At 46.7% G+C, this 12,858-nt stretch overlaps 1 protein-coding gene across 2 annotated transcripts in view; it reads right to left on the bottom strand.

Annotated features, from left to right (window-relative positions):
- TAF1 (TATA-box binding protein associated factor 1) overlaps positions 1-12,858 on the bottom strand; it is a 298,119-nt gene that overhangs the window by 132,317 nt on the left and 152,944 nt on the right. For both annotated transcript variants that reach the window (XM_063937154.1, XM_063937155.1), the window contains exons 10-11: positions 12,541-12,708; positions 12,242-12,369 (exon numbers count right to left, since the gene is read on the bottom strand). In XM_063937154.1, coding sequence (XP_063793224.1) covers positions 12,242-12,369; positions 12,541-12,708 — 296 coding nt within the window. The remainder of the gene's footprint in view (positions 1-12,241; positions 12,370-12,540; positions 12,709-12,858) is intronic.

Raw genomic sequence — 12,858 nt, 5'->3', positions numbered from 1 at the left:
CTACAAAGATCGAATTGTGTGCAAGACTGTGCAATCTTCATCCAAGACTACGGAATGGTTACTTGCATATCAAGGCCCCAAGCTCCTGAACTTACAAGCCTCCAGGTTAATAACTTCAGCTCAACCAATTACAAAGGCTCAAACGGAACCATATTTAGTTCCTATGGAGCCACTGGAGGGACAAAAAGATACTGAATGTGCAAAACACACTACAAAAAAAGTATGAACCTCTAGAAATGCCAACTGGTGCGGAATAAAAATAGGGCAGAAACGTTCAATAAGAACAGGGGAGACCTGCCTCCAAACCATTCTGTAAAAAAGCAGGGAATCTGGAAAGACGTAAACACATGCCATTAAAGCTAGCCAAGGAGGATACTGGTATAGAAACAGAGCTTGCTGTAACAGATCTGAATGCCAGGGAAGATGCCAAATGACTCCTACAGTCCGTTTGAGAACAGCGAAGTACCAGGACCACCAGGGCCAATCTGTAGGCACCAGTACCACCAGAATCACCTGTACTCAAAATCTGCTTGAAAACTCGAAGCAACATTGGCAACAAAGGAAAAAAATACCCCAGACTAAACATCCACAGAACAGTCATGGCATTAACTGCAAAAGCACTCGGATCCCTGGATAATGTACAAAATTGATGAACCTTGCAGCTGTGCTGAGAGGCCATGAGGTTAACCACTGGGAGACCTCACCTATAAGGCAATTGGTCGAAAAACTCTGTATGAAGAGACCATACTCCTGGCAGTACTGCATTCTTGTTGAGAAATTCCACCTCCCAATTGCACACCCCAGGTATGAACACAGCAGAGATAGCTGGCACAAGTGCCTTTTCCAGGATAACATATGAGCCACCACCATTGACCTGGTGCTCCGGGTGTCCCTGGTAGCTGACATATACCACCGGATAGCATGTAGCTGCTGCCCCATCCCGAAGGAAAGTCATAAAGAACAGAATCAAGAACCTTTGGGCTTTAGCACGGACACAGAGAAGGAAGTACTTTTACTGTCTGTGGCCAGCACAATAACTCTGTCCAACTCTGAATCTGCCGCACTGGCGTACAACCACCAGTCAAAGATAGCCGTCATCGAGACCCTGGAAGTCAACTGTTCCATCCCACAAACATAGTAAGCAGCACCTAACATTTGTTCTGCTAAATCCAACGGATCCTCATTCGATGGGTCGGCCTAAAATCCAGCAAGTAGCTGGCCTGACCGACGCTTCATGGCACTAGCCACCCGTGCCGTAGCCAGCATGGGCCAAATAGACAGTACTGTGTCCATACAAATAGACTGGAGGCACCCCTTCAGCTTTCTAACGTGACCCTGCTGGATGCCGGCCCTGAAAATGGAAGAGCGGTGATCTTGGCCAAATGAGCCACCAGAGCATACAACTTAGGAGACAGCTCCCATGTCAGCGTGTGTTGCACAGGCAGCAGATCGAGATAAGCAAAGTTACAGGGTATAGTAAATATTTCAGTTATACCCGTTTTGGTTCAATGGTTTATTAATTGAATATGTCTTCTATACGAAAGTATTAAGCACTTTAAATGGGAAATATCGATGGTCTTTTCATTTAACAAGCACATGAGGTGGAATGAGTTTCAATGATATTTATCCTAAATGTGTTATTTTATACGTTTGTGTAGTATATGCGATGTTTTTAATATGCACCAAGCACTTTACAATATGATGAGACACTTTCAAGTGGAATTATTTATATACTTAAACGGTAACAGTGTCCCTATTAGGGGTGTTCTAAAGAAAGGCGCGGAGGGAGGAAGTAAGTTGGTGGAAGGCACAGGGTACTGTGCGTACCACTTGCAAAGCCGCAATAACCTCTACTTCCGGGGAGAGTTATGGAACGAAAGAGACTCATGCGTTCCAGTAGACGGAAGCAGAAACTACAGGACGATGACGCACTTCCGCCGCTAGAGAAAGCGGGCGGAAGTGGAAGGGGGGTGCGTGCGTTCCAGGTGGAACGCACAAGTGTTTTTTAAAACATTTAACCATTTTAAACAGATTGATTGGATTAATGTATGTATAAAGTGCATTATAATGCATATACTATTGAGTTCAAGTGGCGTTTTTTGGGGGAAATATAAACCAAAAAGGACTAATTAGGGTCTGAACAGTCTGGACCAATGATACCACACTTTAGGGTTTAAATACCCAGGGATTATTCAGTCCACCATACACCTTGAAAAAGGCTCTCAGGAGCAGAAACGCGTTGGTGATATCTAGGACAGACTGTAGCAGACCAACTACGACAACAAAGGTGCCTGGCCAACGGTGAAAGGGTGCCGATATCCCGGGAAGTACCTGAGTAACGTTACACAAACACTATTGGGTGGGCATCTTATGACACCCCACGTATTTTGGTATGCACACTTGACCTAGAATTGTGGTGGATTTGTATTTGGATTTGTTTTTATTGGAGCTGTTTTATCGAATCATCTTAATAAACTGTACTTCACTATTATCCCCCACTTCTGTTTTGTTTGAGGAATATGGACATGGGGAGATAATATCCTAGAGAAGAATTATATTTTATCTAAGACTGCATGACTTTTTAAAGATTCCCAGTGGCTATACATCCGGAGTTATTCCAGAAGGAGCGCACGTCTGCAAATTGTGAACTTGTATTGTGGACTATCAGAAAACGTTACCACCCCCCAAACGGCCGCTTTCTGTCAATCAACCTGCATTCACCTGGCAAACAAAAAATAAGAAGTTACAGTAGACTTACAGTCGATAACTCTATTTCTCTGAAGTCAACAGTATCCACAGGATATACCTTGGGATATTAAGGAAGTTACAGCGGATTGGCACCAAACGATCTAAGCTTTTCAGACTCCCAGGATGCAACGGGCCAGTCCTGTATATCCCTGCTTTCTGGCTCGGGCAATTCAGTTGTTTCCAAAGCTCAAGGCAGGAGCATAAGAGGGTGCCCTAATCAGGCGAGAAGAACATACACACACTTCCATACCAGAAGGAAGAGGTTAGTAAGTGTAAAGATTCCCAAATCAGGTGTGTCAGGGTGGAATCCCTGTGGATAATGTGGACTTCAGAGAAATAGAGTTATTGACGGTAATGGACCCTACACATTACCCGACCCGCCGCCGAGCTGCCCGACAGGCCAATACGGCCGGCGAGCGACCCGGCGGCGGGGGGAGTGAAGTTTTTTCACTCCACCCATCATCATAGCAGTACATGCTAATATGGACGGGATTGTCCATATTGGCCTGCATGCATAATAAGCAACGGGGCACCAACGATGAACGAGCGCGGGGCCGCGCATTGTTCATCGTTGGTGCCGACACACTGAACAATATGAACGAGTTCTCGTTCATTAATGAACGAGAATGTTCATATTGTTTAGTGAAATCTATAAATGTGTAGGGCCCATAATGTCTACCATAACGTCTTATTTCTCCTTCAGGGTCCAGTGTTATCCACAGGATATCCCTTGGGATGTCCCAAAGCAGTAAGTAAGGGAGGGGACGCTCCTGATTGGACAGGAGAATCCTTCGCCTGAAAGCAGCATCCTGAGAGGCGAAAGTATCAAAGGCATGATGTCTAATCAATGTGTTAATTGATGACCATGTGGCTGCCACGGTGGGCTGCCCATGAAAGACCTAACAAACGAGTATAGAGGGCAGAGACATTATCCGGGAAAGGGAGATCAGCTTGAGAATATGCTTCTGAGATAGTAATCCGCAGCCATCTAGCCACCATTTGCTTATTGGCAGGCCATCCCCTCTTGTGAAATCCATACCTATGATCCCTGAGGCCTAGCGCTGGTGCTCCCGAGGGGGCAGGCGCACCAGCGACTGTTCAGTAGTCTCCCCCCGAAACAGTAAGGCTGTATTATATGCGTCTTAAACCGCTAAGTGGAACAGATGCCTTACCTTTTCCACGTTCTCCGGCCACAGCCTGGGATCATAAGTATGGACTTGCTAGCACATCCAGCTGGCGCCTACCGAAACAGCAGTGTGCTCGGAGGTAACAGTTGTCGCAATCCGGCGGAGAGCTGTTGGAGCGACTCTATTATGCGTTTAAGACGCTTTTAGAAAGATCACTCAAAAAAAAAAAAAAAAAAAAGACTATATAAAGTAAAAAAAGCTTGTGGCTGCAAAAAAATTGCAGCCTATCGACCACGGTCCGGCTCCTGCCGCACCAAACAAAAAACTGAATTGCCTGAGCCAGGAGGCGGGGATATAGAGGACTGGCCCGGTTGCATCCTGGGAGTCTGAAAAGCTTAACTCGTTTGGTGCCAATCCGCAGTCACTTCCTTATATTCCAAGGCATATTCTGTGGATAACACTGTGGACCCTGAAGGAGAAAAACACGGACTTCTTTTGCAGTTTAGTATTCCGATCTGTAAGCAAGCGCAGTCGTTCGTTAATTGGCCGCCTTGCGAATTCGCATAACAGAGATCAAGTCTGAATTATCCCCTCAAGTCCTCCGGAAGCTTCTCTAAGAGAATCCAGGGAGAGTGAAGACATTTCTGTAGTCCCTGTACTGCGTTTCCTCAGAAAACCGCTCCAAGTATGAAGAGATCTTTGGAAACCCCAAAGCCGAGCAATCATGGAAAGAACCCAAGCAGGCTGCCAAATGGGCCGAGAAGTAACCAGGCACCCCTTGAAGATCCTGCACAAGCATAGGAATAACAGGTGATGGAGGTCCCCTAGCCTGTTCCTCCCACTGGTGTGCCATCAATTTAACCAGCTCAGACACAAACCTGCCCAAAGACCGAGCCCACTCTGGCTCCGCCCTGACAGGTATAGTGCCCCCCAGAATTGGTACAGAACAGTCCACACATGGGGCCCAAGTCCAATCGGTTTAAGCTTACATGGGCGCAAGACGGAAAAAAAAAAAATCATGACCACTACACCCCTTTTAAACTTAATGGACTGCATCTTGTCTGCAATAAGGAGACTGAAAATAACCAGAAAGGCAGCTGGATTGTAGATCACCCCGTACTAACACACAGGAAAGTATCAAAAACAGCAATGCAAAACACTCTGGTGTAACAAAAGTACAGGCATCAGAACAGATAAGCAAATACTACTAAAATGCAAGTAATATACACAAGGAAACAAAATTGACAGCAACACTAAACACTGTAACACTTGGCCTACCAGACTCCAAAAGTCAGCAGCTGCAAAGAAGAAAAGCTAAGGTCTGGGGCAGTGTCCCTGGAGGCTGGCTCAAGCTGCAAAGCAGAGAAAATAGGATTTTAATTACCTACTGGTAAATCCTTTTCTCATAGTCCGTAGAGGATGCTGGGGTCCACATTAGTACCATGGGGTATAGATGGGTCCATTAGGAGCCATGGGCACTTTAAGAGATCAAAGTGTGGGCTGGCTCCTCCCTCTATGCCCCTCCTACCAGACTCAGTCTAGAAACTGTGCCCGAGGAGACGGACATACTTCGAGAGAAAGGAATACACAGATAGTGGCGAGATTCACACCAGCTCACACGTACAACAAAAGGAAAGCCAAGCTAACCAACTTGGAATGATTCAGCAACGGCTGAACTAACAAAACTGAACCAAGTAACAATGCAGGAATATGAAGTGCTGGGCGGGCACCCAGCATCCTCTACGTACTACGAGTAAAGGATTTACCGGTAGGTAATTAAAATCCTATTTTCTCTTACGTCCTAGAGGATGCTGGGGTCCATATTAGTACCATGGGGAAGTACCAAAGCTCCCAGTACGGGAGGGAGAGTGCTGAGGTTCCTGCAGAACAGATTGACCAAACTTTAGATCTTCAGAGGCCAAAGTATCAAACTTGTAGCACTTAGCAAATGTGTTCGACCCTGACCAAGTAGCTGCTCGGCAAAGCTGAAGAGCCGAGACACCCCGGGCAGCCACCCAGGAAGAATCCACTTTACGAGTAGAGTGGGCCTTAACAGATTTTGGACACGGCAAGACTGCCATAGAATAAGCATGCTGGATAGCGAACCTGATCCAGCAAAATTTTGTCTGCTTAGAAGCAGGACTCCCAACCTTGTTGGGATCATAAAGGACAAACAGAGCGTCCAACTTCCTGTGACGAGAAGTTCTCTTCACGTAGATTTTCAAAGCCCTCACAACATCCAAGGACTTTGAGGTAACTGAGGAGTCAGTAGCCACTGACACCACAATAGGTTGATTAACATGAAAGGCTGACACAACCTTTGGAAGAAACTGCTGACGCGTTCTGAGCTCAGCTCTATCCTCATGGAAAATTAAATAGGGGCTCTTACAGGACAACGCCTCCAATTCAGACACACATAGCGCAAACACCAATGCCAACAGAGTGACCGCCTTCCAAGTAAGAAACCTGTAACGGCCCGAACCAATCCAACTGCAGGAACTGCAGCACCACATTTAGATCCCAAGGTGCCGTAGGAGGCACAAAGGGTGGTTCAATATGCAGAACCCCTTTCAAGAATGTCTGAACCTCAGGAAGAGCCGTCAATTGTTTCTGGAAGAACCCAAGCGTAGGCCTACATCCACACCTGCTTGCAGAAAGAGGAGAAACCGTCCAAGTTGAAATGCCACCGCAGGAAACTTCTTGGATTCACACCAAGACACATACTTTTTCCAAATTCGATGGTAATGCTTTGACGTTACTCCCTTCCTAGCCTTTATCAGGGTAGGAATTACCTTTTTCGGAATGCCTTTCCGAGCCAAGATCTGGCGTTCAACCTCCATGCCGTCAAATGTAGCCGCGGTAAGTCTTGATAGGCGAACGGCCCCTGTTGCAGAAGGTCCTCGCGAAGAGGAAGAGGCCTCGGATCCTCCAGCAGTAATTCCAGAAGATCCGCGTACCAAGCCCGTCTTGGCCAGTCCGGAGCAATGAGGATCGCCTGAACGCTTGTTCTTTTTATGAGCTTCGGAACCTTTGGGATGAGCTGAAGTGGAGGGAACACATACACCGACAGGAACGTCCACGGAGTGACTAGTGCATCCACCGCCACTGTGTGTGGGTCTCTCGACCTGGAACAGTACCTCCGAAGCTTCTTGGTGAGGCGAGTGGCCATCATGTCTATCAGAGGTACCCATCGGCTTGTCACCTTTACAAACACCTCTGGATGGAGATCATGTTTGCTGAGGAAGTCCGCTTCCCAATTGTCCACTCCCGGAATGAAGATTGCCGACAGCGCCACCGCGTGCTTTTCTGCCCAGAGGAGGATTCTTGTTACCTCTGACATCGCTGCTCTGCTCTTCTTTCCGCCCTGTCTGTTTATGTAGGACACCGCTGTGACGTTGTCCGACTGAACCTGAAAGGCTTGATTTTGCAGAAGATGTGCTGCTTGTAGAAGGACGTTGTAAATGGCCCTCAGTTCCAGAACGTTTATGGGAAGGAGAGATTCCTAACTGGACCACCTTCCTTGGAAGTTTTCCCCTTGGGTGACTGCTCCCCAACCTCTGAGGCTTGCATCCATGGTTAGGAGGAATCAATTCAGAATCCCAAACCTGCGGCCTTCGAATAGGTGAGATGTTTGTAGCCACCAGAAGAGCGAAATTCTGGCTTTCCGCGACAGGCGTATCCGCTGGTGCATGTGAAGGTGTGATCCTGACCATTTGTCCAGGAGATCCAGTTGGAAGAACCTTGCATGAAACCTTCTGTACTGAAGAGCCTCGTAGGAGGCAACCATCCTCCCCAGAAGACGAATGCACTGATGATACCCTGGCCGGTTTCAGGAGTTCCCGGACCATTGATTGGATCACCAACGCTTTCTCCACCGGTAGAAACAGCCTCTTTACTTCCGTATCGAGTATCATTCCCAGGAAGGGCAGGGTAGTTGTTGAAACTCCAGTCTCTATCCCTGGGCCACAATATCCTTTACCCAGGGGTCTAGGCATGATGACGCCCAAACGTGACTGAAGACTTTTAGTCTTGCTCCCACCTGTCCGACCTCCAGGCAGGGAGGTCCACCGTCATGCTTAAAATTTTGAGGAAGCAGAACCTGGCTTCTGTTCCAGGGAACCTGATGGCGCAGGTTTTCTGGACCTTCCCCGACCTCCTCTAAAGAAGGTGGGACGGGGTTTGGATTTCTTAAATTTTGCGATCCGAAAGGACTGGAGCGTAGGCGAAGGAAAAGACTTCCCAGCCGGTGGTGTTGCTTAGGGAAGAAAAGTTGACTTACCCGCAAGTTGCCGTGGAGATCCATGCATCCAAAGCATCCCCAAACAGAGCCTGACCTGTGAAGGGTACGTTCTCCACACTTCTCTTGGATTCCGCAACCGCAGTCCATTGGCATAGCCAGAGTCCTCTGCGCACCGAGAACGCTATAGCAATAGCCCGTGCATTCAGCATGCCAAGGTCCTTCATGGCCTCCACCATGAACCCTGCAGAATCCTGTATGTGACGTAAGAACAAATCAATGTCACTTCTATCCATAGTATCTAAGTCTTCTAGCAATGTGCCTGACCACTTTACTACAGCTTTAGAAATCCATGCACAAGCAATAGTGGGCCGTAAAGCGAAGCCATTAGCTGTGTATAGTGATTTGAGTGTATTCTTAATCTTGCGTTCAGCCTGTGCTTTTTAAAGCGGTTGAACCAGGAACAGGTAAAACCACCTTTTTTGACAACCTAGATACAGATGCGTCAACTATAGGTGGGGTTTCCCACTTTTTTTCTATCTTACATAGAAACATAGAATTTGACGGCAGATAAGAACCACTTGGCCCATCTAGTCTGCCCCTTTTATCTTCTTCAGGAAAAGGGAAAGCAATGAGAACCCTTTTTGGGATCTGGAATTTCTTCTCTGGATTTCCCCAGGATTTTTCAAACAAAGAGTTTAACTCCTTGGAAGCCAGAAAGGTAAGCGAGGATTTCTTACTTTCTGTAAAATAAGATTCCTCCACCTGTTCAGGTACGTTCTCAGAAATGTGTAAAACATCCCTAATGGCTTCAATCATTAGTTGCACCCCTTTTGCAAGGGATGCATCCCCTCCCTGCATATCCCCATCACCGTCCCCTGTATCAGAGTCGGTATCAGTGTAAGCTTTTGTGGGTATGTAGGTGGGGTTTTTGATGAAGTAGTGGGGGCCAAATACTGTAACCCCTTCACAGATTTCCTCAAAAACTGCGTCTCTTTCTCAGTATGTGACATCCTTGTTGAAATCTGGGATATCATTCCCCTTAAAGAATCCACCCATGTGGGTTACGGATTCAGAAGGCTGAGACAGTATATTGCAGTCCTGAGTACATGGGATAGACTCCTCAGGAGAAGATGAACACTCTGCAGCAAAGGACACAGAGTCTTTAGACATGGTAATGTGGGATATACACACACACGAAAATGTCAGTTTCACCCCAGAGTACCTTCAGAGAGTCACAAAGTCTAAGGAGCCAACGACATAGTGCCCTTTGGAGCAGTTACTGTGATAAAAGCCCGGCGCTGAGAAACCAACCTTAATAGTTGATTATTACTAACACTTCACTCCCCTCCCCCTACCCCGTCTAAAACACCCTGGTACCGCAGTAACTGGAGTTGTGTGGAGGGTCAACGCTCCCTGTCAACGTTTCTTCTTTGTCTGCAGGAAGGAAAATGGCACTGGTGAGTGCTGGATCCGCTTCGAGAAGCCCCGCCACCCGCAATGGTGCGTGGCTTCCCGCACAAATTTGATTGTACTGGCCGGAGGTCTCTATGCTATCAGCGGGATTAGCCCATGTTAGCGTCTTGACCAGTTTAGGGTGACTGGCTGGCCCAGGACGCCCCTCCAAGCGCCTACACGAAGTGTTGCTGAGCCTTCCTGAAGGGCAGCCTGTCAGAGCTGCGCTCGCACCCTTGTGCCGCCGTACCCATTGGCGACCTGCTAACCAGGACGCCGACGTTGTACTCACCACTCTACTAACTTCTGGCTCTGTTAGGGGGTGGCGGCCATGCTGCGGGAGTGAGCAGTCGCCTTGTGGGCTTGCGATCATCACCCTCAGGAGCTCAGTGTACTGTCAGCGGAGATAGAGAACCATTAACTTCTAGAGTTGGTTCCTACTCTCCCACCCCCCTAAGTCCCACGAAGCAGGAAGGCTGTTGCCAGCAGCCTTCCTGTACCTAAAGATCTAATTAAAATAAAAAAACTAAGAAAACTCCTAAGAGCTCCCCTAGCTGTGACCGGCTCCTCCGGGCACATTTTCTAAACTGAGTCTGGTAGGAGGGGCATAGAGGGAGGAGCCAGCCCACACTATTGAGCTCTTAAAGTGCCCATGGCCCCTAATGGACCCGTCTATGCCCCATGGTACTAATGTGGACCCCAGCATCTTCTAGGACGCAAGAGAAATTGTGTCTTTCTCCTTCCTGAGCGCAGGATCAGCTATCCGAACTGTTCCACTGTTGGGGGGAGGCAGGTACCCAGCCAGCTCGTCCCCCTTAATAGCTCTCCCTGCAACGATAGAGAATTTTACCTCCTGGGGAAACATGGCGTAGACCATTCCAAGGTAACCTAATACAGTACCACCCGCTCCTCCTCCTGAGAAGAGGGGAGCTCCAGGGAAATACAGCCAAAAATGGTACCCGCCATCTTAGGTGCCACGTCAACTGCTACCCTCTAGAAGGGTTACAGTGCCAGCAGGCCCCGGGTCCAGGAGGTCTCTGTAACTGAAACCTGGGCAGCAGAAGCAGGGGAGTCAAAGTTCACTTCCTCAGCAGTCCAGCCGTAGCACTGTACATCAGAGCCACCAGTTCTCCTAATGTGTGCTGCGCATAACAAGAAATCAAAGAAATGGTACACCAAAGTGCTTACAAAGTCCAGAGAGTGAAAGTTCACGTCTCAAGATTATCATCATCATCCTTTATTTACATGGCCCTACAAGGGATTTACAGTGCCCAATTACAGAGTACATAAACATATAAGCAAATCAATACAACAGTGACTTACAGTTGAAGACAATATAGGACATGTACACGGTATATAAATATGGCAGACAATACTGAAATAAATATCAGGGTGGCAGCAAACCGAGGGATTTGGTGCCGTCGAAGGTAGTATGGAATAGAAGATAGTTTAAGTAAGAGACAGAAAAGCACATGAGGGAAGATGGCCCTGCTCTCGAGAGCTTCCATTCAAAGGGGAGGGGCCGATAGACAGGGATGACACAGATGGGGTAGACAGTGATCGTGGGACAGAGGGCCCAGGATGAGAGTTTGCTGGGTTTGGTGAAGAGTGGGTCTTGAGAGCACATTTGAAGTTTTGTAGAGAGGTGGAGGGTCTGAGGGAGAGGGGTAAAGAAGATCTACAATCGTCGTAAACACAACGTCTTATTTAAGTAGAACTGGAAGATTACACTAGGCTGAAAGGACTGGTTAGTCAAATGAACAGCTCTGTCTTCATGAAAAAGGAGTTAAGGAGATATAGAAGATGGAGCCCCCAGACATAACTCTACCACATCCAAAAGGTTGTAAGAAGGACAATGCAAGGCTGTCTACAATAAATATTTCTTTCACCTAGGTATCAGAGGTGGAATTGGATAGACTTTAACATAGTTAGGAAATCCAAACTGGGTCTACCCAACTGCAAATCTACTGCTTGGCTACGAATACCAGATAGTGAAAATGTCTGTTTACAAGGATCACATGGAAGGGGCAGAAGAGAGGGGGCCACATTTAAATCACGGGAAAGTGCAGTGAGCTGCCATCTTCCCTGGCTGGTTTTGTCAAGTTCAGGGGAACCTCTCAGCAGGTGACTGTGGGTGCAGTCAATACACTTCATATGCTGTGCATAACTGTCAGTTCCTAACTTGTAAACTAGGCAATCTGCAACTTACAGATGTGGCCTATCTGTTGAAGAGACACTCTGCGCTGCCTCTGTCCTTGTACTAGAACAAGCTGGTTACTAGGACCCAGAGCCTGCAGGGAGGTGCGACCTCCGGCCTGATCTGCTACTGCACATGTGAAGGCTGCAGCCATGTTTACTTGGTTTGCTTTACAGTGTATCACTTTAGTACAGGCCGCCTGCCATATGACTCAACAAGGATTCTGTTCTACAGATTCTACTACATAAAGCTGGTGTCACTGCTGGATTTCGTAAGCCATATTTTCTGTTTCCGTAAAAAGCATAAGATAGGTTTTAATTCATCATACTTATATACCGGAGATTTGCTTTTTGCGAACCAAATAGCTGTTTCCAAAGCTGTTACCAGGAATGCTACAGGTAGCAGATTTATAAACAAAAATATGTTGCTTTTAATATACATGCGTGATCCTAGCCTACAGTATAACTTATATCTCACCTGCTGAGGCTCCTCCTTGATGACCCCTGTTTTTCCTAATAAGATTCTACTTTTCTTCAAAGACGACTCCTTTTTGCTTTCCTTAGACGGAGAATTCGATGTTGTTTCTTCCTTTTCATCTGGGATTTCTGTTTATAATAATATGCCATACAATATAATTAGATATTCAGGTATCACAAACTACTTTCATAAAACCCACTTGAAAAAACAAGATCATTTTTTTTTAAGTTATACTTTATTCAGCTGTGAAATAACTGAACGAACCAATAGAAATCCAAAGCATATAAAAGGTTACCAACCTAGTATAATGTTTTCATCATTGGGGTCTAACATCAACACAGGAGGATCAAGTATTCGGTCCATGGCTTGATCATCCCAGATGATATTATCTTCCCATCGTCCATAAACCAGTTCTTCATTGTCAATTGGAAAAATAGAAAACCATGGACGGTCATCCTCTACAAAGGCTGTAAAATGGAGGAAAAGATTAAACTGGCAGAAGCAACTTCAATATTCATTACACTACATTAAAATGATTGGATCGTACAAGTAGTGATGCAGGAAGTTATAAACGTCTAGACTTATATGTCAGCGGTCTTTATAATTTTGCTTAGGGA

This window comes from Pseudophryne corroboree, chromosome 8 (genome assembly GCF_028390025.1).
Source record: "Pseudophryne corroboree isolate aPseCor3 chromosome 8, aPseCor3.hap2, whole genome shotgun sequence".
Lineage (NCBI taxonomy): Eukaryota > Metazoa > Chordata > Amphibia > Anura > Myobatrachidae > Pseudophryne > Pseudophryne corroboree.
Note: the sequence above shows the minus strand (reverse complement) of the source record. Positions and strands in the feature narration are given on the sequence as shown.